The sequence below is a fragment of the Pipistrellus kuhlii genome, unplaced genomic scaffold, assembly GCF_014108245.1.
Source record: "Pipistrellus kuhlii isolate mPipKuh1 unplaced genomic scaffold, mPipKuh1.p scaffold_m20_p_11, whole genome shotgun sequence".
In the NCBI taxonomy this organism is placed as follows: Eukaryota; Metazoa; Chordata; class Mammalia; order Chiroptera; family Vespertilionidae; genus Pipistrellus; species Pipistrellus kuhlii.
In genome coordinates, this window is record NW_023425416.1 from 49,379,194 (window position 1) to 49,399,251 (window position 20,058).

Here is a 20,058-nt window from a genome sequence, read left to right on the forward strand (position 1 = left end):
AGTCTTCCAATCCATAAACATGGGGTGATTTTCATTTAGTTAGGTCTTCTTTAATTTGCTTTAGCAATGCATTATAGTTCTCAATGCCCACAACTTTCTCCTCTTTAGTAAATCTATTTCTAGGCATTTCCCTCTGAATAGATGGAATCGCTTCCAATTCATGCTGTTTAAAAGGAATCATTTTATTCATTTGCTTTTCAGATCATTGATTGCTGGTGTATAGAAACACAACTTATTTTTGTATATTGATCTTATACCCAGTAACTTCGATGAATTCATTTCTTAGCTCTAGTTGCTTGATTTTGAGGATTCTACATATAGGATCATACCATCTGCAAACACAGACTTTTTCTTTTCCTTCTCAACTTGGATATTGTTTAATTTGTTTTCTTGCCTGATTGCTTTGGTTAGGCCTTCCAGTACAGTATTGAATGGCGATGGTGTTGCGATTCTGATCCTAGGATGGGAGATTTCAGCATTTCCCTATTGAGTCTGATGTTAGCCGTAGGTTTTTCTTAAGTACTCTCTCATTTTGAGGAAATCCCTTTCCTATAAGTGTTTTCATAATAAAAGAGTGTTGGATTTTTGTCAGAATCCCTTTTTACGCAGTAATTAAGATAACCATGGGATGTTTTTCCTTCTTTCTTAATGTGGTATATTCCAGTGGCTGATTATGTTATGTTGAACCATCCTTGCATTTTCAGGACAGACCTCAGTTGGTCATGATGTATAAGCCTTTTAATTAGCTGTTGGGCCAGTGGTGATTTTTCCCCCTTGATGGACATTCAATAAAGCCCAGATATTATTAATGGTCACACTGGAGGACGATGGCAATGGTATAGGTGTGTGGAGGCCAGGATGTTGCTAGATAGTCTATGATGGACTGTCCATCCCAAGATGTCCACATGGCTCTGGCTGAGAAACTAAATGACCCCAAGCCTCCTTCCATTCCCCTGGCTAGGCCACCCTTCTCTCTCTATGTGGCACCTGGGCTCTCCCCCCTCAGCTTTCCCATAGCACCCCACCGTCTCCCACCCCTTCCTTTCATGCTCCCGTCATACTGACCTCACTTAGTGTCTTTTGTCAGGCACATTATTATTATTATTATTATTTTTTTGCTTTCACCCTCCAAACATATGCTTCCTTCTGATCAGGTCCTTACAGGGGACCTCTCTCACTCCTGATCCAGTCTCTGGGTTTAACCTCTACTTATCCTTTATTTCTCAGTTACCTCCTTTGGAAAGGCGTTCTGATTCTGCTAAGACTAAGAGAGATACCTTCTCAGTATTTTCCCTCAATGTCAGCACTGATTATATCATAGCATGTCTCAGAATTTATTACAATCCCAGGCTCATTTCTATAAGGTCTTAGAAGATGATACCCAGCCTTTCCTGTTTGTCATTGCTATATCTATCTCCAAAACTTGGGTCTTGGCCATTTCTGTAATATATATTCATAAGAATAAGAATAAATGAATGACTCAAGAATAAATGAATGGTGCAGCCAAAGTGCTCTTCTCTTCATCTATAACCTTCAGGAAATGGAGTTGTTAAAAAAAATGTGAGTTAGCCAAGACTGGTTTGGCTCAGTGGATAGAGCGAGCATCGGCCAGCAGACTGAAATGTCCCGGGTTTGATTCTGGTCAAGGGCATGTACCTTGGTTGTGGGCACATCCCCAGTAGGGGGTGTGCAAGAGGCAGCCGATTGATGTTTCTCTCTCATCAACGTTTCCAACTCTCTATCCCTCTCAATTTCTCTCTGTGTAAAATCAATAAAATATATTTTTTTAAAAATGTAAGTTAATGCTTTGTAGGGGGTCCTTCTCAGATAGGTCTGTGGTACAGAAAGAACAAATTAATATATTTCCATTTCGGTTATCCAAATCTTTACTCATCTGCCTCACTCATAACTGAACTATCAATATACCTGTGTGTGTTTGTTTTGAAGTATCCAATGATTGATCCAGTCTTTGTGCAGAGTCTGAGACACAGACCCCGGGCTGCAGAGCGCTCATTCATAGATTGGCTCTTGAATAGGTGATCAGGGCCGCAAGCGAGGTTTGTGAGTGGAACCTGGGGCAGAAGAGAGCAGCTCCACTCGGCCCTTGAAGTCGCCGGGCTCGGCGCATGGTTTCCAGGGACTCGCTGGCTCTCCCAGGCAGTGTCCAATTTGCGGAGAAAGAAACAGTGAAATGCCAGAGGCGCTGTGAGCGCCCGGCAGGTTCAAGCCAGGTCAGCGCGAAAATGACTGCTAAGCAGCCGCCAGCTTGTAAAATGATAGAGGGACTCATTCTTCCTTATTGCCCTTTACAAATATTAGCAAATAAGTCACCGTGTCAGCAGGGGCTGGAGCCTCGGCGCTGCCTGGAGGACCAGAAGTGTTTAAGTGAGAGTGGGCTGGGAGGGGGATTTCTGTAAATCAAAGGCCAGCCTTCCATGTAATCTAATCCAAGGACGGCTGCCCCATCCGAAGGGCTAGCTGGCCAGCCCCAAGGCTCTGAGGCGGCATCATGCTGTGGGAAAGGATGTAAGACAAGAAGCGAGTCACGTGGGGATTGCAGATTTCGGTGTTTGAGTTCTTCTATGTCATAGCATTTTCCAAATTCCAGCATCGCCCTGACCACCCACGACACTGCAAAAGCCTAGAATCACAGGAGTCCTGTCCAGACAGAACAGGCCGGACTGTCTGCCGAGTCAGCATCCTGTTCCTCAGAGCACTCTTCTCTCTCCCGTGCTTGTCTAAATATTTAAATCCATAACAACTAGGGAACATTTCAGATTTCATTAGTTTACTCCGCCGATAGGCGTTCTGATGGTAGAGAAAGGCAGATCCATGCTGGGCCTGGGGAAAGCAGCTTATCCGTGTATACACATGTGCGTTAATTATGGCTGCTGGCTGGGATGGGTCCAGACTCATCTCCACTTCCGGCTCCTCAGACAGTGGGAGGATTTTCCTGAGGGACCACCTTCCCTCCCGGTTAACCTAAAGTAGAGCAGTGACTCCTCCCCTCACTCCAGGCAGGGCACTGCCCCGAGATCACTGCTCCATTAACTTCCTCCTTCATGCTAATCACCTTCTTTATTCCTGGAGACTCTGCTGTCCTGTGTCTCCTGCACCAGCACCTCCAGACACCAGGTCCCGGGGGCAGGGACCGGTATGTTTTGGTCAAGGTCCTAACTCTGACCCAAAGGGCTCTGAGGAGGCCACTAACCAATCCCGGTTAGTGCGATGCCTTGTGTTGGTCCAGACACCACCTTTTACCTGCATCCAGCTGGAGGAGAGGAGAAAGGCTTTTCTAAGATTGCATCATGTTGACATTTAGAGGTGCCTCCCCTGTTTCTTCCCCCTGCCTCCTCCTCCCCACACCACGTGGGAAAGACAGAGGGACAGTCATCTGGAGGCAGCAACTGTCCCATGGATCCCAAATGCTCTCATCCCCTCCCCATCTGACCCGTCAATCCCACATCACTGGTTCCTCAACCACGTTAAACTATGTGCATACAATTATATACATGGTGTGTATACAATCAGATACACGGTGTATATGTAACTGTACACCTGGCATATAGATATCACTTAGGATTTCTATACAGTATATATGTAATTTATTATCTGTTATATATGACATATATATAAATTCAGGAGTATGTAATTCAACCTATGGGATTTATACACCAAATAGTTTCAGTTATACATATACAAACATGCAATTCTATATGTACCTATGATATAAACTATGTAAGTGTACATACTTTTCATCTATTTATATAGCCTTAGAAAAGCATTTCTTTGTTTATTTGCAAATGAACTAGAAAAATTAAAAATACCCATTTTCCTCTATTAAGGAATATGGTGACGTGGTTGTTTTAAAAGACACCCTGAGCACAGCCGGTGCTAAGTAGACAACAACCGCAAGAAAGGGAAATTCATTCCTTCGACTATTACGACTTGGTATAAACGCTCCCGCTATATGCTCACAGCGCTGCTGTAGAAGGCTGCGAGGAGAAACAGCTCAGAAGACTGGACTTGTGCATTGTAAGCCAGATCCATTTTCTATTACGTAAATTGTCTGAGTCCTCGGCTTTGTAAGTCAGATGTTTCTGTGCTGGTACATACTGCCGGCGATATATGTACACACATGGGCCTCTCAAAGTGACTCTATTTTATTCCCCCGCAATCACGAGATTCAATCAGGGTCACGGCTAAGTAACCCTAAGCAATCACCCGACTCAGCGACACAAGCAGAGGATGTCTGTGGGGCCCATAAACCAGCTTCGTGTCTTGTAAACAGAAATAATAGGTTGATTGAATTTCTCTCACTGTAATCTGGTACTTGGATGTCGTGTGTTCTCAGTATTAAATATATCCTGTGGATTGAATTCCTGCCCACCGAGAAGAGACAATCTAACAAAGAACTAGAGGGTTTTCTTTATTCTTCCAGAACTTTTAGGACCTTCCTTTAGGCTAAAGTGGTGGTTGAAGAGATAGTCTCAGCATGTGACTCTTCAGTATCTGATACAGATTATCAATGTTGCCTGGGTGTGTGGATACAAGAAACATAGATTGTTCCAGAAAAACACCTAGGAGAGGCCTAACTTTAAAATTGAATGAGCACACCCTAGAAGGCCCAGGAATGGCTGCCTACAAGGAGTGTCCCCACCAGCTTGTCATCATTGGCCTCCCTTGGCTACTGCCAGCTCCTCCCCTGAGTGATTTGTTTATTGTTGAAATGACAGACCACAGCCCTATCCACATCCATATCTCATCCTTTTGAAATTGCTTCCCTTCCTCTTTCAGATCACCATACAATTTTTCAGACTCCAGCCTTCTACCTCACATACGCACTAGAAATGTGTTTTGACGTTTTGTAACATGATGCTTACTTTAGTGCACGAATTCCCCCCTGATGGCACCTTAGGTGACAAGATGGCAGGTGAGGCCACCTCGTGCTCCTCCCTTAACTGGGGGACAGCTCGGGGGTTCCCAGTCCTCAGCTCAATGGATGAGCGTTGACCTGTGAACCAGGAGGTCACAGTTCAGTTCCCAGGCAGGGCAATGTGTAATGTGCCTCTGGAGAGTTTGTAGGTCATCTTGTCCAGTGGCCTCCCACACCACGATGTATTGGAGAAATGCATTCAAACAAGCCAAATGCATGCCTGAGGTCACACAGAAAATCAGAGACAGAGCCCAGTCCAACAGCTCAGGTGTGTACATGAAGGCTAGTCTCCCAGGGGCTTCAGGGGACAGGATGACAGGGTTTAGAAGAGAGGATGTTCATGTTGGTTTCAGGAGATGAAGTTGCTACCTCCACACCCAATTCCATTTTCTTCTGCTTGTCAACCGCCTCCCAGTGGTACACACACACACACACACACACACACACACACGTGTTACCATAGAGCACCATGTGTGTGGTGCCTGCTTGTTTCTGACATTTTTGGTCAAATAAATGACAACATCAGAACTTCTCCTTTTCCCTTGAGCGATCCAAATGTATTCAAGTGGCAAACAGAAAGATATGGGGCTTTTACTGTTTCAAGCTTTCTGAGTGCCATTAAGTTCTATAAAGATAATCTGCATAGGTATTTTTTTTTTCATTTCTGATCTCATCCCACACTTATTTCAATATTGGAACAACCAGGGAGTACCGCCTTTTATTTGCATGGTTTTCCCTTTAGTGTTTATGTAAATGGCTACACGAGAAAAGGAGAAAAAAACAATTCCAGGAGGGACATTAGAATAGTCCTGTCACTTGTGCTACTCTCGGGAACCACTAGGGACAAAAAGGACTTGTGTAAAAAGGAAGTTATAGAACATTAGCTACCTTGAGAGATGAGCTGAGTGCTCTTTTTTAAAAAAAAAATACATTTTTATGAATTTCAGAGAGGAAGGGAGAGGGAAGAAGAGATCAATGATGCGAGAGAATCATTGATCGGCTGCCTCCTGTACACCTCCCATCGGGTCTTGAGCCCACCACCTGAGCATATGCCCTGACCTGGAATTGAACCTTGACCTCCTGGTTCGTAGGTCATTGCTCAACCACTAAACCACACCAGCCAGGCAGTAGTCATTGATTTAAAATCCCAGTTCATGCTTTTGAAATCTATTTACATCAGGCAATATTCGTTTGCATAAAATAAATGTTTTCTTTCTTGACCTTGTTACCATTCCTGACATTACATAATAATCCCTTTTGAATACATGCGCAAGTCCACGTACAGGTAGAAGCATGTTTCCCGAACGTGGAGTTGAACAATGGACTGAAAGCCCAAGGTTACCTTTCATGCAACTTATCTGGTCAAAGTCCAGTCCCCTCTTATCTTCCCTTCATTTAATGAAAAAGTCAGTTGCACAACAGGAAGATTGGCTGGTGGCAATAATCTCGGTGTTCCAGGAATACAAATCTTCGCTGAGGTCCGATCTTTAGGGACGGCACTGATGGTATTTCAAAGCTCATGTGCATAACCCTCTGTCTAACAGACACAGGGGTTCAACGATTGAGACAGAGCTTTCCTCCAGCTCTGCCCACCTCCCACTCCCACCCCCATCCAGAATTCCCCTTATGACCCCAATAACTGATACTAATACCATGAAAACCTGCCCACCTCTGGGTGACTCCTGTCCTGGGAAATGCACCTTTCTCCATGAGGACAACCTAGATTTGCATGAGAGTTTAATGCTCCTGGAAGCGACTCTCAGCCAACAATGGGTGGAAAATGGATAACGAAACCTCATCATCAGCTGGGAAAACCGAACATTATTTGGTACCCAGCTCTCCCCATGGAGACTGAGACCGCATGACCACGCTGACAACTGGCCTGAGAGCAATCCTTACTGGTTTCCATCTCCCTCTGAGCAAGTCCCCTCCCTCCCAGGGCTGCATGGAATCACCTCCCAAGGGAACTCCTTGCTTTCAAGTCCTTGACTTACCGTCTACTTTGGGGGCCATTCGGAACAAGGAAATGGCACGTGATGCGTAGAGGAGTCCACCTGTGTGAAAAGATGCGCATTACACAGGTGAGCCTCTGCCCCTGGGCCCACAGGCACACCACTGGTCCCTCTCTGAGCTGGTTCATAGCAGCTGCTGCACACGGACTCAGCTGAGAGTAGGGGGCAGTGAGTCCTTTCTCAGTGAGGACAGGACTTATTATGGTATTTTGTCTGCAGAGAGCCTTTGAATGTAAACAATAGAGTTGAAATCATAGGATATAGTTGAGCATTGACCCATGAACCAGGAGGTCATGGTTGGATTCCTGGTCATGGAGTATGCCCGGGTTGTAGGCTCAATCCCCAGTAGGGGGTGCACAGGAGGCAGCTCATCAGTGATTCTCTCTCATTGATGTTGCTGCCTCTCACTCCCTCTCTCCTTCTCCCTTCCTTTCTGAAATCTGTCTACTTATGACTGCAAAGGAACTGAGAACGCTTTCTTTTTCTCACCCAGGAGGTGGGCCCCTTAAGGGGAGAGGCAGACCCTGGGGGTGTCCCCAAAAGCTAATGTCTGCAAAGACCTGCTCTGCCATCACCTTGTGATGGACATTCCCGTCACTTCAGGAAGTGCTGTCTGAGTCCTCCCTCTAAATGGCGTGTCCGCAGGGGAGATGGAACAAGGTGACATCTGGCCTAGGAATTCAGCACTGGAGCTCAGAAGCAGTCCCGCCCCGTCTGATGGTCACATCTCCTGCCCAGTCCTGCCCTGGAATGCAGAGCAGAAGGGAGAGTCTTGCTGGTGCTGGTGGGCATGGTGGGTGGGCTTCCAAGGGAGCCATTCACCCTCACAGTCTACCACAGGCTACAAGGGCCATGCTCCCCAAGTTCATGGCAGCCTGAGTGTTCAGTGAAGGGAGGAAAATCCCCGAAGGCAGACAAGCAAATTCAACCTATACTTTGACTGGAGTCGGGGGGGGGGGGGGGGGGGAAACATTGTTCCCTGCTCACCAGACTCAAGTGCAGCTAACAGGCAGGAATGAATGGGAGCCGCCTTCTCTGCGTGGCCAGGTAACCGCGGGCCCCTTGCACCCTGCAGCCCCGGCCTCCCGGAACTGGAAGGTTGCAGGCGGCCATTCATCACGCTCCGGGGAGATGGGGGATTTTAGTGACTGCTGGATCCACGCAGCTCAGTCTTCCCAGAACCAATAAAAACGCCCTTTGCCTTCTCTCCCCTCTATTACAAAGTAATTGCTATTCATCCCGCAATGGATGTCTTGGAAGTGTCACAGAGCCGCGGCGTGCCTGGGGATGGAACGTTGGGAGGAAGAACGGAGCCATCCATCATTGGCATTCAGGAGAAAACCCCCATTCAGTGTTTGAAAGGCAGGTCCCCAGGAGGCAACAGAGAAATCAGGAACAATATTGGGCCAGAAATACGGCTCGGGCCGGGTCGGCAGGGAGCTGGTGTCAGGCAGCAGGGAGGGCGGCGGTTTGGAGGGGGAGACGTAGGGGCGCTGCTGTGTGTGCACTTTATTTATGTGTGCCCACGCCGCCGAGCTGGTCGTTCTGGGAATAGGCGGGCAGATTAGGCCTGAAGCATCTCACATAGGCAGTTGTGCTTCTATTTCTTTCCCCCTGAAACCTCCTAGGCCCATCTTGCCGCAGGACCAAAATGTCTGCAAACTCCTATCTTTTCAAAGTCTGTTTGCAACCAACACGCCCCCAACGTGGGTTGTGCCAGGCACCGCGTTCCACGTGGGAGGCCCTGTGGCAGCCCTTGGTGACCGAGTGGCAGAAGCCAATGCTGTTGCCTTTCCCTGAGTAGCCACCTTTTCTAGGGCGTGCAGTTCTGTGGGCCCCCGGGCCACACACCCGGCGTGCAGGGGGCACAGCTGTGAAGGGGTGGGCCGGGCATCAGCGGAGCCGGAGTCACTCCGGGCAGCCGGGGCTGATCTGGCTGACTCTCCGGACTGCGGACACGAGGCACCGGAAGGCCGTCAGTCCGGGCTATGCCTGCTGCTGCCTCCGCTCTCTTGCTCAGAAGGCCTAGTGTGTGACGTCCTAGGCGATGATACTGATTCCATCAAGAGAGAAGGAGTCCCGCCTCTTACAATTATGCTTGTTTCTGGGTGGCTTTTTCACAGCCTCCCAAAATGATGAGCGTGGTCTCCCCTGAGTACAGCCCTGATGACCCAGTCACTGGGTGAAGTAATGCAATCCCTGTGCCCAGGTGATTTTCTTCACTTTCCCACTTTGAGTTGTGTTGTTTTGGAGATCCCAGCCCCTCACCCTGGATTCTGCAGCCACAGGGTTGGCGAGCCACAGCCAATTCGGTGAGGGCAGGGCTGCTGGGGAGCTCACCCCGGGGACAGGCTGGTGGGGGAGAAGGTGGAGAGCCCATGCTCCCGGGGCGGGGCCTGTGTGCTCAGCCGAAGGCGATGGGGACGTGGGCACAGGGTCCCCCTGATGCCTCCTACAACCCGAGCAGCAGGTGCTCCCTCTCCTGCTGTGATGCTCATGGAACTGGGGCTCAGAAGCGAGGGGACATCCTCGGAGGTCACCACGCTGTGAAGTAGATTCTGAGAGAGAAACCGGACTGTCCAGGTCTGAAGCCGCCCTTGGCGCTGGCTGAACCCCGCCCCGCGGTGACAGGCTCCCGGCTGACAGCCCTGAACGGGCTGCCCTGGCCTGTCCACCTCCAGCCCAGGCCGCTCTCCCAGACACAGACAGTAAGTCGGATCCTTCTTCCACGAGAGCCTTTAACAGCTCCCTCCCCAGAGCTGTCCCCTCCGCGGCCAAACACACTCATTTCTGCCCACCGACCGGGCCACCAGCCACTCCAGCATCCTCTCCCCTCACCCTGGACGGGCTCCAGTTTGTGAAAACCCCCCTTGAGACCAGGCCACTCAGGGAGAATAACCTCTACGTGTCTGATGGCGCAGGTGGAGGCTGGAGTAGCGCCTCCCAGGTCTGGCCATGAACTTGTGTCCCTATAACCGGGCAGACGTGTTGTTGGCCACTACGGGAAAGAAGCCAGTATTGAACACCGGCTCACGTCACCTGGGGGTTTCATGTTTTGTTCTTTTTCTTTAACTTGAATTGATGTAAAATCACTCTCCCCAGATCCACTCCTCTTCTGAATAATTTAAGGAGATCACGGTTGTCAAGCCAAGTACAACCCAATCCATAGTCTTATTAAACACCATGTTATTAGATTGAGGTACTGTTTTGGCCTGGACGGATTTGTTTTATTTGGCTTCTCTTTAATTTGACAAATGTAGCAAAGCAGGAGAAAAAGACCAATTCCCCAGTCCGCTTTTTATTTAGCCTGAAAAGAAATAAAGGTTTTGTTGTTTTTTTTTTCCTTTATGGCTCCACTATTCCCCAGATAAATCTGTGTATCCTTCCCCCCAAACAAAGCAAAACAAAATAATGTTTCCTATGCATACTTATTGTAATAGGATCATTCTGCAACTCTTCTTATTTTATTTCTGCATGTTTTGTTGTTGCTGTTGAAATGTATGAAGAAGCCAAATAGTGAAGAGAAAACTGTCTGCCCCTGGTTGTCTAACATATATGTTTGGCATCTGTGCATCTACTCGTTCTTGTTTTAAAATACATTTTTTATTGATTTCAGAGAGGGAGGACTAGGGAGAGTGAGATAGAAACATCAATGATGAGAATCATTGATCGGTTGCCTCCTGCACACCCTCTACTGAGGATGGACCCCACAACCTGGGCATGTGCCCTGACCAAGAATCCAACTGAGACCCCCTGGTTCATAGGTTGATGCTCAACCACTGAGCCACACTGCCTGGACCAGAGTGTAGGATTTCTGATGCCTACAGCTTGGTGCTCTGCTAAAAAAAAAAAAAAAAAAAAAAAAAAAAAATAGGAATGGCGCTGTTAAAATAACAAATGTATGCATTTGCTTTGTGTTGTTAACAACATAGCATGTAATCAGGCTGCCTCCTCCAGGAAGCAGAGCTGCGTCTGTGATTGCACTGAGCTGCCGCCTCCTGTCTGGCTGCTCATCCATCCTCTGCCTGGACAGCCTGTTTGGAGAGCTGGCAAAACAGGTCCCCTTCGCGAGAGCACTAGATCCTGAGCACACGGAGGCGATGGCGCAATTCATCTCGCCCCTGCGCCTGGCTCCGTGGCGGCTGGCGTTCCCCAGTCTAGCCCAGGCTTTCTCGGATCATACATATTTCATTTTTAAATTTGTTATTGATTTTCTTCGGTAGTAAATAACCCCGTGAGTGCTGAGGTGGGGACTCTGTTGTAAAAATTATGACGAGTCTCCTCCTCTGTCTGGCCCTGGGTTGTTGTCTCATTCCATCCGGTGGGTGTGGAACAGCGGGGCTACCTGGAGAAAATGGATTTGGGGTTTGTAATTTATGTGCTGTAGTTAATTAACTGGTCAGTTCAAAACAAAAGGGCCATCGTACTGAGCACATTCGCTCTGATGATGAGCCCACCACCGGAGAACGGATCTGATCCCGCTATGCGATTCTTCCATGTCCAAGCAAAGGGGCGCCACCTAGAGCCGCTGTGCTTCCCGACCGTCCTAAGGCCGCGGCCCTTTCGTACAGCTCCGCATGCTGTGGTGACCCCCAACCATAACATTATTCTCATTGCTATTTCATAACTGTAATTTCGCTACTGTTATGAATGGTAAGGTAAATATCTGTGTTTTCCGATGGACTTAGGCGACCCTGCTAGCAGTTGAGAACCGCTACAACACAAGCAAGACAGGAGGGCGAGGAACGGCCAGTCTCCCACGGACTATCCCTCCCCCGGCCCTTCTCTCGCTCTGCATTAGCAAAGCCATTTCGTGGCCGTTTCTTTTTCCTCCGTCCAGAGTGAGCCCATCGTTTCAGAGAGCGGAGGGGCGCGGCACAGGTGTGGTTTGGAGTGCGGTAAGGAATGGGTGTGTTAATGAGTACAGCTCTCCATCACCACATGGCTGTCATGTGGAGGCACCCTCAGAGGGTGAAGGGCCTCAGGTGGAGCAACTCAGATACAAACAACTTCCCTCGCCGCCCGCCTTGTCAACGAGCATGCACCCCTCACCCCGCACCCCCGTACCTCGCGTTCCCCGTGGGGGTGTGGCTAGCGAGCACCTGCTAGGGCTCTTTGTGCTCCTCTCAAGGTTGTATTCAGAGCTATCCAGGCCACCCACCTGCCCCATGGTCCCAGTGCCAAGAGGATTGGAAAACTCTCATAAAAGAAAAGAATCACATCACAGATGCCTTCTCTCTCTGGCCCCTCCCACCATGCCTCATGGCTTCTGAGCAGAGCACAGTGGATGGTGGCACCCCCTCCTAGAGTCCCCTGCTGCCTGAGGCCTATCCAGCCAACGTGGGCCCTCCCTGATTCTCCCTGGCTTCCTGGCCACTGCACCACATGGGCACACCAAGTGGTTTATGGCCAGCGGATAACTGGAGCGATGGCTTTCCATCTCTAAAAATGTGCCTATTCTGACCCCGAGGAATGTTGGTGTTGTCTGGGATGAGAAGAACTGGGGTTGGGTATGACCTGTCCGTCATGGGAATCCTCTCTGGATTCTCTCTTCTAGGCCTTCTGGGACAGAGGCTGGTTGAGGCTGCAAAGCCAGAAGGGGTACTTTGAGGGCAGGACACTCCCAGGCTGGGGAACTCCAGCATGGAGGACTGTTTTCTGATGGCCCCTGGGGATTTTTGCTGAGTGCACATACCTGGGTGAGAGGGCCGCCATCCCAGCATCCTTCACCGGAGGTCCTCGCAGCCAGGTGTGCCGGAGGGTTTAGGATGCATCAGAGCAGGGCTGAGCACTGACCTCCCGGAAGCTCTCAGTCTGTTAGGGGCAGAGGGAAATACCTTCCGTGTCCAGGCCGCATCGTGTTCACTCCCGCCTGTTTGGCACAGAGCGTCCATTGGCGGAATGGAAATAAAGAGTCAGTTGGGTTCCTGTGAATCTCTGGTTACAAAACCGGCGGAGGACCAGATCTGCCCAGCTACAGTGTGCAGGCCTTTCGCAGCGTGGTCCAGGCTGGCATGAATTTAGAAGACGCCTTCAGTGGGGGAGGGCTCTGTTGTAAGCCAACATTTTCGGTTCAGCAGGAAAACAGAAATATTCATATTAAGTTGAATGAAATTGACCCAACAACATCACAATGATGTAGGGCGGTTTTACCACAAAATGAATTTTGTCACCCAACTTGTAAAGGTCTGACACATTTCAGAGACGATTTTGGAACAATACATATCCTTTGTTGTTGTTAATCCTCACCCAAGGATGTTTTTCCATTGATTTTCAGAGGGAGTGGGAGGGAGGGAAAGAGACACACAGAGAGAGAAACGTAGATCTGAGAGAGACACAGCCATTGGTTGCCTCCCACACAGGCCCGGACCAGGGCGGTGCATTGAGCCTGGAACCCAGGTGCCTGCCCTTGACTGGAGTCAAACCCGGGACCCTTCAGTCTGCAGGCCCACACTCTGTCCACTAAGCCAAACTGGCCAGGACGGCACATATTCTTTTGTTGACGTGTGTGAAATGGTCATGTTTGCATGGAGACATTCCATGAGAGAAAGAGGAAAACGTGTGGTCTAAAGGGGACAAAGTCTGTCCAGTGAAACAGAACAATGACCTTAGCTGTTGAACTTAACCACGATGTTGACACCCTCTTCTAGGGGCCAGAATGATCTGGGAAGATCATGTGACCCGCAGACCTCACCTGACAGGGAGTGCTGGGGACGTGTGGTGGAAACTATTTCTGAGCTTCCAGAAGTTATTTTAAGTTTCCGACTGGCCTCCTCTGTGTTAGGGTTCAAGGGAAAGAAATCCTGTGGTTGTTTGGCGAGTCAGTGACCAGCACACATTTTACCTGCTGACTACCTCCACCCCATTCTGCTGGGAGGACATAACCAGCCTCTTCTTATCTGGTTTGTTCTCATGGAACCAGAGGGTTCTCCTTGTCTGGTCAAGTGAAACTTTTAAAAAATGGAACTTTTGCAAATGACAACAGATAGATAGATATGAGCTTCTTAGGCTCTCTCTACACAGCATTGCCATGGGGCACACTCCTGGGCTTTGTCCGTGTGATGGGCACTGAGAAGCAATCAGATGGTAAAAGCGATATTTGCTATCAACCTATACACAGGGTTGAAATTAATCCATCAGAGACTATTAGAGCTGGGAGAAATTTTAAGGTCAAACCCTTCCATTCTCCTAGGACAGCGGTCGACAAACTCATTAGTCAACAGAACCAAATATCAACAGGACAACGATTTAAATTTCTTTTGAGAGCCAATTTTTTAAACTTAAACTTCTAATGCTACTTCTTCAAAATAGACTTGCCCAGGTCGTGGTATTCTGTGGAAGAGCCACACTCAAGAGGCCAAAGAGCCTCATGTGACTCATGAGCTGCAGTTCGCCAACCATTTTTTTTCCAGAGACTGCTACTTATATTCCTTATATTCCTCATTTTTTCTTCAATGCATTACCATATTTACCTCATGTAACTATTTAGCAATGTGTGTGCATGTGAGAGAGAGATTGGTTTTGGTGTTTTATTAAATGTCCTTGTCTCTCATAAAACAACAAGAATGGATATAAATATATACATAGATATATACATAAATATTTATTGAAAAATTATAAATGAACGACTATGTGGAATGTGATTTCATTTAAATGTACGAAGTGAAAATTTTTGGTGTCAAATGAAGAAGAAAGGTGATGATGTAAGATATGAGAGAATTTGTGAATGGATGATATCAACTCAATATAACATAGTGACCTAAATATTGTTTATTTGGCCTTTGATTTTTATTACTTGTTTAAATCTGAAATCATTAAACTTAGACATTATAAAAACCTAAAGTTGAGTAGGGTCATTGTTTTTCAGTTTAAGTTGGAGTAATTAGTACCAGAAAGAAATGAAAGGTTATTAAAAGTTAAAAATACATCAGGAAATGATTAAAATGTCATTACTTACTATTTTACAGTTAAAATCCACATATTTCCAAAAGTATTTGAAGTCACAGGAAAATACTCCCACTAAGGTTAAAAGTTACCAAAGGGTTCTATTGTTTGATATATAATAATTTTATTAAATGTGACCTAGCTGATTTTATTCTGTACTTTTTTGAGATTATGAGTTTCATTGTCTCCAACTGGATTTGTCTTTGGAAGCAAAGGCCAAGCAAACACTTTATCTGGAGTTCATTTATCACTGGAAAGTATAAATGTCAAAGTGAATTAGAGGAAATTAGGACCTATTCCCATAGGAAAATATGTCCATATTTGAAATATCACACTTCCAGAAACTGATGTTCTGCTCTCCGTTAATTTTGACTTCTAGTGACATTAGGAAAAATAATGTTTCCTAATGAGCATATTATATATCTGTGATATCTATATATATAAAAGGCTAAGCAACTATCTGACCATCCAACTGGTATCTATGATGCACAATGACCATCAGGGGCAGACGCTCAATGCAGGAGCTGCCGAACCATGGTGACTTGGTAGCAGTGGTTCTTGGGTGACACACCCTGGAACCAGAGAAGAGGGAGCCTCATTCAAGGGCATCACCCAAGAACTGCCCTCTCACAATCCAGGAGGGATATCAGAGAGCCGGTTTTGGCCTGATCCCCATAGGCCATGCCCAGGAACCCCACCTGCTGGAGGGACCTTGCTCACTCTGCAGATGTCCTTTGAGCCTCAGCACTGCCCTAGGAGCGGCCAGCCAGGGAGGGACTGTGGGAGGTTGACTCCAGGGCATGTCCAGCCTGTCTTGCCAGTCCTGCCTGCCAGCCATCTTCTAATAAATATCCTTTCAATGTGCATGAATCCATTTACCAGGGCACTAGTATCACACAATGCTCTAGTATAGTGGTCAGCAAACTCATCAGTCAACAGAGCGGAAAATCACGGCTTGTGAGTCACATGTGGCTCATGAGCCGCAGTTTGCCGACCACTGCTCTAATATAATGAGTTATATTTTAGGAAAGTTATTTCTTTATTTTTCATAAATTAAAGGGGTATTTTTATCTTATTTATTTTTATTTATTCAATTTATTGGGGTGACATTGGTTAATTGGTTTAATGCTTTCTAATGAACATATTCTCAACAATATTGATAAAAACACTATTGATGTTGTTTCCTTTATGTTGATAGAAATATTTAAAAACCCAAGAAATGTATAAAATCACTGTATATAAACACTGAGAGGCCAGATTATTATGATCTCTGAGTGCATAATAATCTGGCCACTCAATGTGTGTGTGTGTGTGTGTGTGTGTGTGTATAAGGCTAATATGCAAATTGTTCCCTGGACGAGGAGTTTGACCAGCAGGCAGGCCGGCCAACCGCCCACATCTTCTCCCCTTAGCCAGGCTGGCCAGTCCCTACCCATGCACAAATTCATGCACCGGAGATATATATATATATATATATATATATATATATATATATATGCAATATTTTATCTTATTTCTAATGATGCAAAATACAATATAAAAACCAACAACAGAATTGAAGTAGTTGCTTGATTATGTTTTTAATTTTCTTTAACATTTCCAAAACACTGGACTTAAAATTATACTAAAACAAAAGTTTTAATCCACATGGAATACATTCAATATAAATATAACTTCATTCCAATTCATTAACTGCTACAGCAAATGTGATGGCAAATGAAATGTATATCAGAGGTGTGAACCAAAATTATGAAACTTTGCCAAATAGACACACATGTAAAACATGGAGCTTTAGTTGCTTTATTTTTGGGTAGTGACATTTTAATGTTACATAAAAATGCAACAATTAATGTCTACTTTAAAGTACGCGTGTTGGCGTGTCTGTCATTTCATGGCAGTTCTGTTTCTTTCAGACTCCGGGGATTCTGACCAAAACGCAGGCCTTCTCTCCTGCTGAGTTTATGAGGAACTTCGACTTCAGAAAGTGGCAATGAGGTTGCTATGGAAACTGGTAATTCTGCTGCCACTCATCAATGCTTGCACAGGTAGCATGTTCTATTGCTATAAAACTTGATTGATAATCTATTGGCATTTCAATTTTTTTTTCAATAAGTGACACAGTTTTCAAATGTGTAACACATTATTTGAAAGACTAAGTGATAAGACGGTGAAGTGAATCTCTGTGGCTAATCCAGGGAGTTTAATAATATGAAGTGCTATTTTTTAAACAGAACTAAGGTTATTTTAATTATAAATGGTCAAATATTAAATTTTTATAGAAAAGAACTACCCCTGCCAAGTCACTTTTGTGATTAAATAATTTTGTAATTTCCCTTATACTGAATTCTTTCAGAAGTTAAAATTGACGTATATATTTAGAATTTGGTGTGGTGAAAAAAAAGCTATGTTTACATGGAAGGAACAGTGACATAGAATGTTATATCAGAACTAAATTAACTTTTGAAATTTTTCTATTTCTATTAGCTTGATTTGTCCAAGCTAAAAATGTCTGTGTATCAGTTAGCTTTTGCTTTGTAACAAATCAACCCAAATCTGCATGGATAAAAAGAACAAATAACCATGTATTTAGTTTACAAGTCTGTAGAGTGACGATTTAAAATGGGCTCAGTGGCCAAAGCCAGTTTGGCTCAGTGGATAGAGCATTGGTCTGTGGACTGAAAGGTCCCAAGTTCGATTCCGGTCAAGGGCATGTACATTGGTTGCGGGCATATCCCCGGTAGGGGATGTGCAAGAGGCAGCTGGTCCATTTTTCTCTCTCATCGACATTTCTAGCTCTCTATCTCTCTCCCTTCCTCTCTGTAAAAAATCAATAAAATATATTAAAAAAATAAAATTAAAAATAAATAAAATGGGCTCAACGGGGCTGTGCTTTTGGTTTTGCTGGGGCGCATTGCTTCTGTAGTCAGTGACTGGGTCATCCTGGGCCTGGCTAGTCTAGGACATTCTCAGCTGAGACACCTGTGCTGCCACCACCCTGGTCCCAGCGTCCCCATCCTCTGTGAGACCTCACTCCTTCACATGGTGCATCTCGGGGTTCCAACTGAATGCAGACATGTGCAAAGTCTCCTGATGTCAAGCCTTGTAACTGAGGCAGTGTTGCTGCTGCTGCCTTCTCCTAGTGACTAGGACCTAGTGAAAGGCACAGGGCCATTCCGGCTTCACGGATTGGGACGTAGGTCCCATCCCTTGACAGAAACTGCAAAGTGGTACTGCAGAGGGGGCACGGGAACAGTAAAGGGAGTGGCAGTGTCTTCCTTGGTCACAAACCAGCCACAGTCTGTGAAGATCATAGCCTGCTGTTCTCAGTTTTCTTACCTGCATGAGCTGTCACGAAGTGTGGGCATGGACTGGGTCCTCTGAATGTCAGAACAGCCCTCTTCCTACGGGCCAGCTGGGCCCTGGGTGCTTCCCATCAGCTGGGCCCTGGGCACTTCTCACAAGCTGGGCCCTGGCACTTGCCACCATCTGGACCCTGGGCCCTGTTGATTTCCATCCTATATAATATTGTAAAATCCTAATATGCAAATAGACCAGACAGCAGAACAACCAATGGGACAACTGGTTGCTATGATTGTACACTGACCACCACAGGACAGACACTCAATGCAGGAGCTACCCCTTGGTGGCCAGAAGCCAGGATCACGGTGAGTGCAGCAGTGGTGGCAGAGCCACTTCTGTCCCTATGGCTGTGCTAAAGAGCAGCAAGCTGAGCCATAAGGAGCAAGTGCACAGGCAGGCAGTGAGGAGTGAGGAGTCCTGGATTGTGAGAGGAGTGTCCCTAAGCGCTCTTGGACTGTGAGAGGGAGCAGGCTGGGCTAAGGGGCAGCAACCCCTCCCCCCGCTAGTGCATGAATTTTGTGCACTGGGCCTCTAATGTATCTATAACAGGATAGTAATAGTTTTGGAGAAACCCAGGAGCAAACAATCACTAATAGACCAGGAGCACAGTAATTGTAAGAGCCAATCTACTGAACAGCATTTCCAAGAAGTGGAAAGATATACTGATCTTAAAAGCTATGGAAATGCTAACATATGTAGAAATCAATCATTGGATTCAGAAAACCTTACAAATAAAGATATTCTCTACCACTGAGAACCCAGTGGCCAGGAGGGCTACAGTCCTATTTACCCAGAGTTATTCTGTCACTTCCAACGCTGCAGCAAAGAATCAAAGTAAAAAAAATAATAATAATGGCCCCTTTTTATTAATTGATTTAAAGAGAGTCGCCAATTGTCCATGTGTGAATAAGAATTCTATTCCTACACTGTAAAAATTTATCGAGTTGCCCTTTAAATGTGTATAATTGAATCAGCATAGAATCTCTAAAAGACCTTTTGTGTTTAATTAAAATATGCTGTCCTCAGAACACATATTAGATCTGAGACATTCTCCAGTTCTTTTGTTAATTTTTATTTATTCAAATAGAATGTGATTCAACGCGTCCTTTTGCTTTATTCTAAAGGGGAAAAAATAATCGTATATCCTTGGTGTATAATTTCCTTGTAAGCGTGCAGGTAGGGCCCTCTTTTTAAAGCCACAGCTATTTGAATAAGATCTTCTCAGCTGCCCACTGCTCCGAGGTGAGGAAAACGGCGACGGACACAAAGTGAATCCCTATACATCTGTTTGTTGAGTTAGAGAGTTCCGGGCCGGCTCCCTACATGCAGTTACTACATTAGTTTATAAAATCACATGAATTTATTGTCCGATGATAATATCCTACTTCTATGCAAATGTATTATCTTTGATTTCCCCAAACATACTTTTTATTCATTCTAAAAGGCTGAGTCTTTTCGCTATTGTGCTTTTTCCTTCCTCTTTTCCCTTCTCTCATCTTCAAAACGTTGACGTTTTCAATCTGCCCGCGCTCTAAATCGCCACTTCAAATGTTACTCCCAGCCGCGCTGCCCGTTTAAATTTTTTAAATGAATTTACAACTGCTCTAGCACTTTTACTACAGACCCTGGCCTTGGAGCCTTGACTCAGAATCTTAATCATCGGAGCATATGATTCTGGGACATTTTTCAAATGATCAGTGTTTAAAAGTCTCATTGTTTTAGTTTGGCATTTTTAGACAATTAGAAGAAAACCAAGGCTCATATTACTAAGAAGCTTTATTGTGAATAATATACTTTTTAATTAGT

The 20,058-nt window shown here is 45.9% G+C and overlaps 1 protein-coding gene across 1 annotated transcript in view; it reads left to right on the forward strand.

Moving 5' to 3' along the window:
- Window positions 1-16,790: 16,790 nt before the first annotated feature.
- The window catches only part of CNTN6 (contactin 6), a 123,411-nt gene continuing 120,143 nt past the window's right edge, over window positions 16,791-20,058 (forward strand). The window contains exon 1 of the mRNA XM_036432111.2: window positions 16,791-16,937. Coding sequence (XP_036288004.1) covers window positions 16,883-16,937 — 55 coding nt within the window. The 5' untranslated portion in view covers window positions 16,791-16,882. The remainder of the gene's footprint in view (window positions 16,938-20,058) is intronic.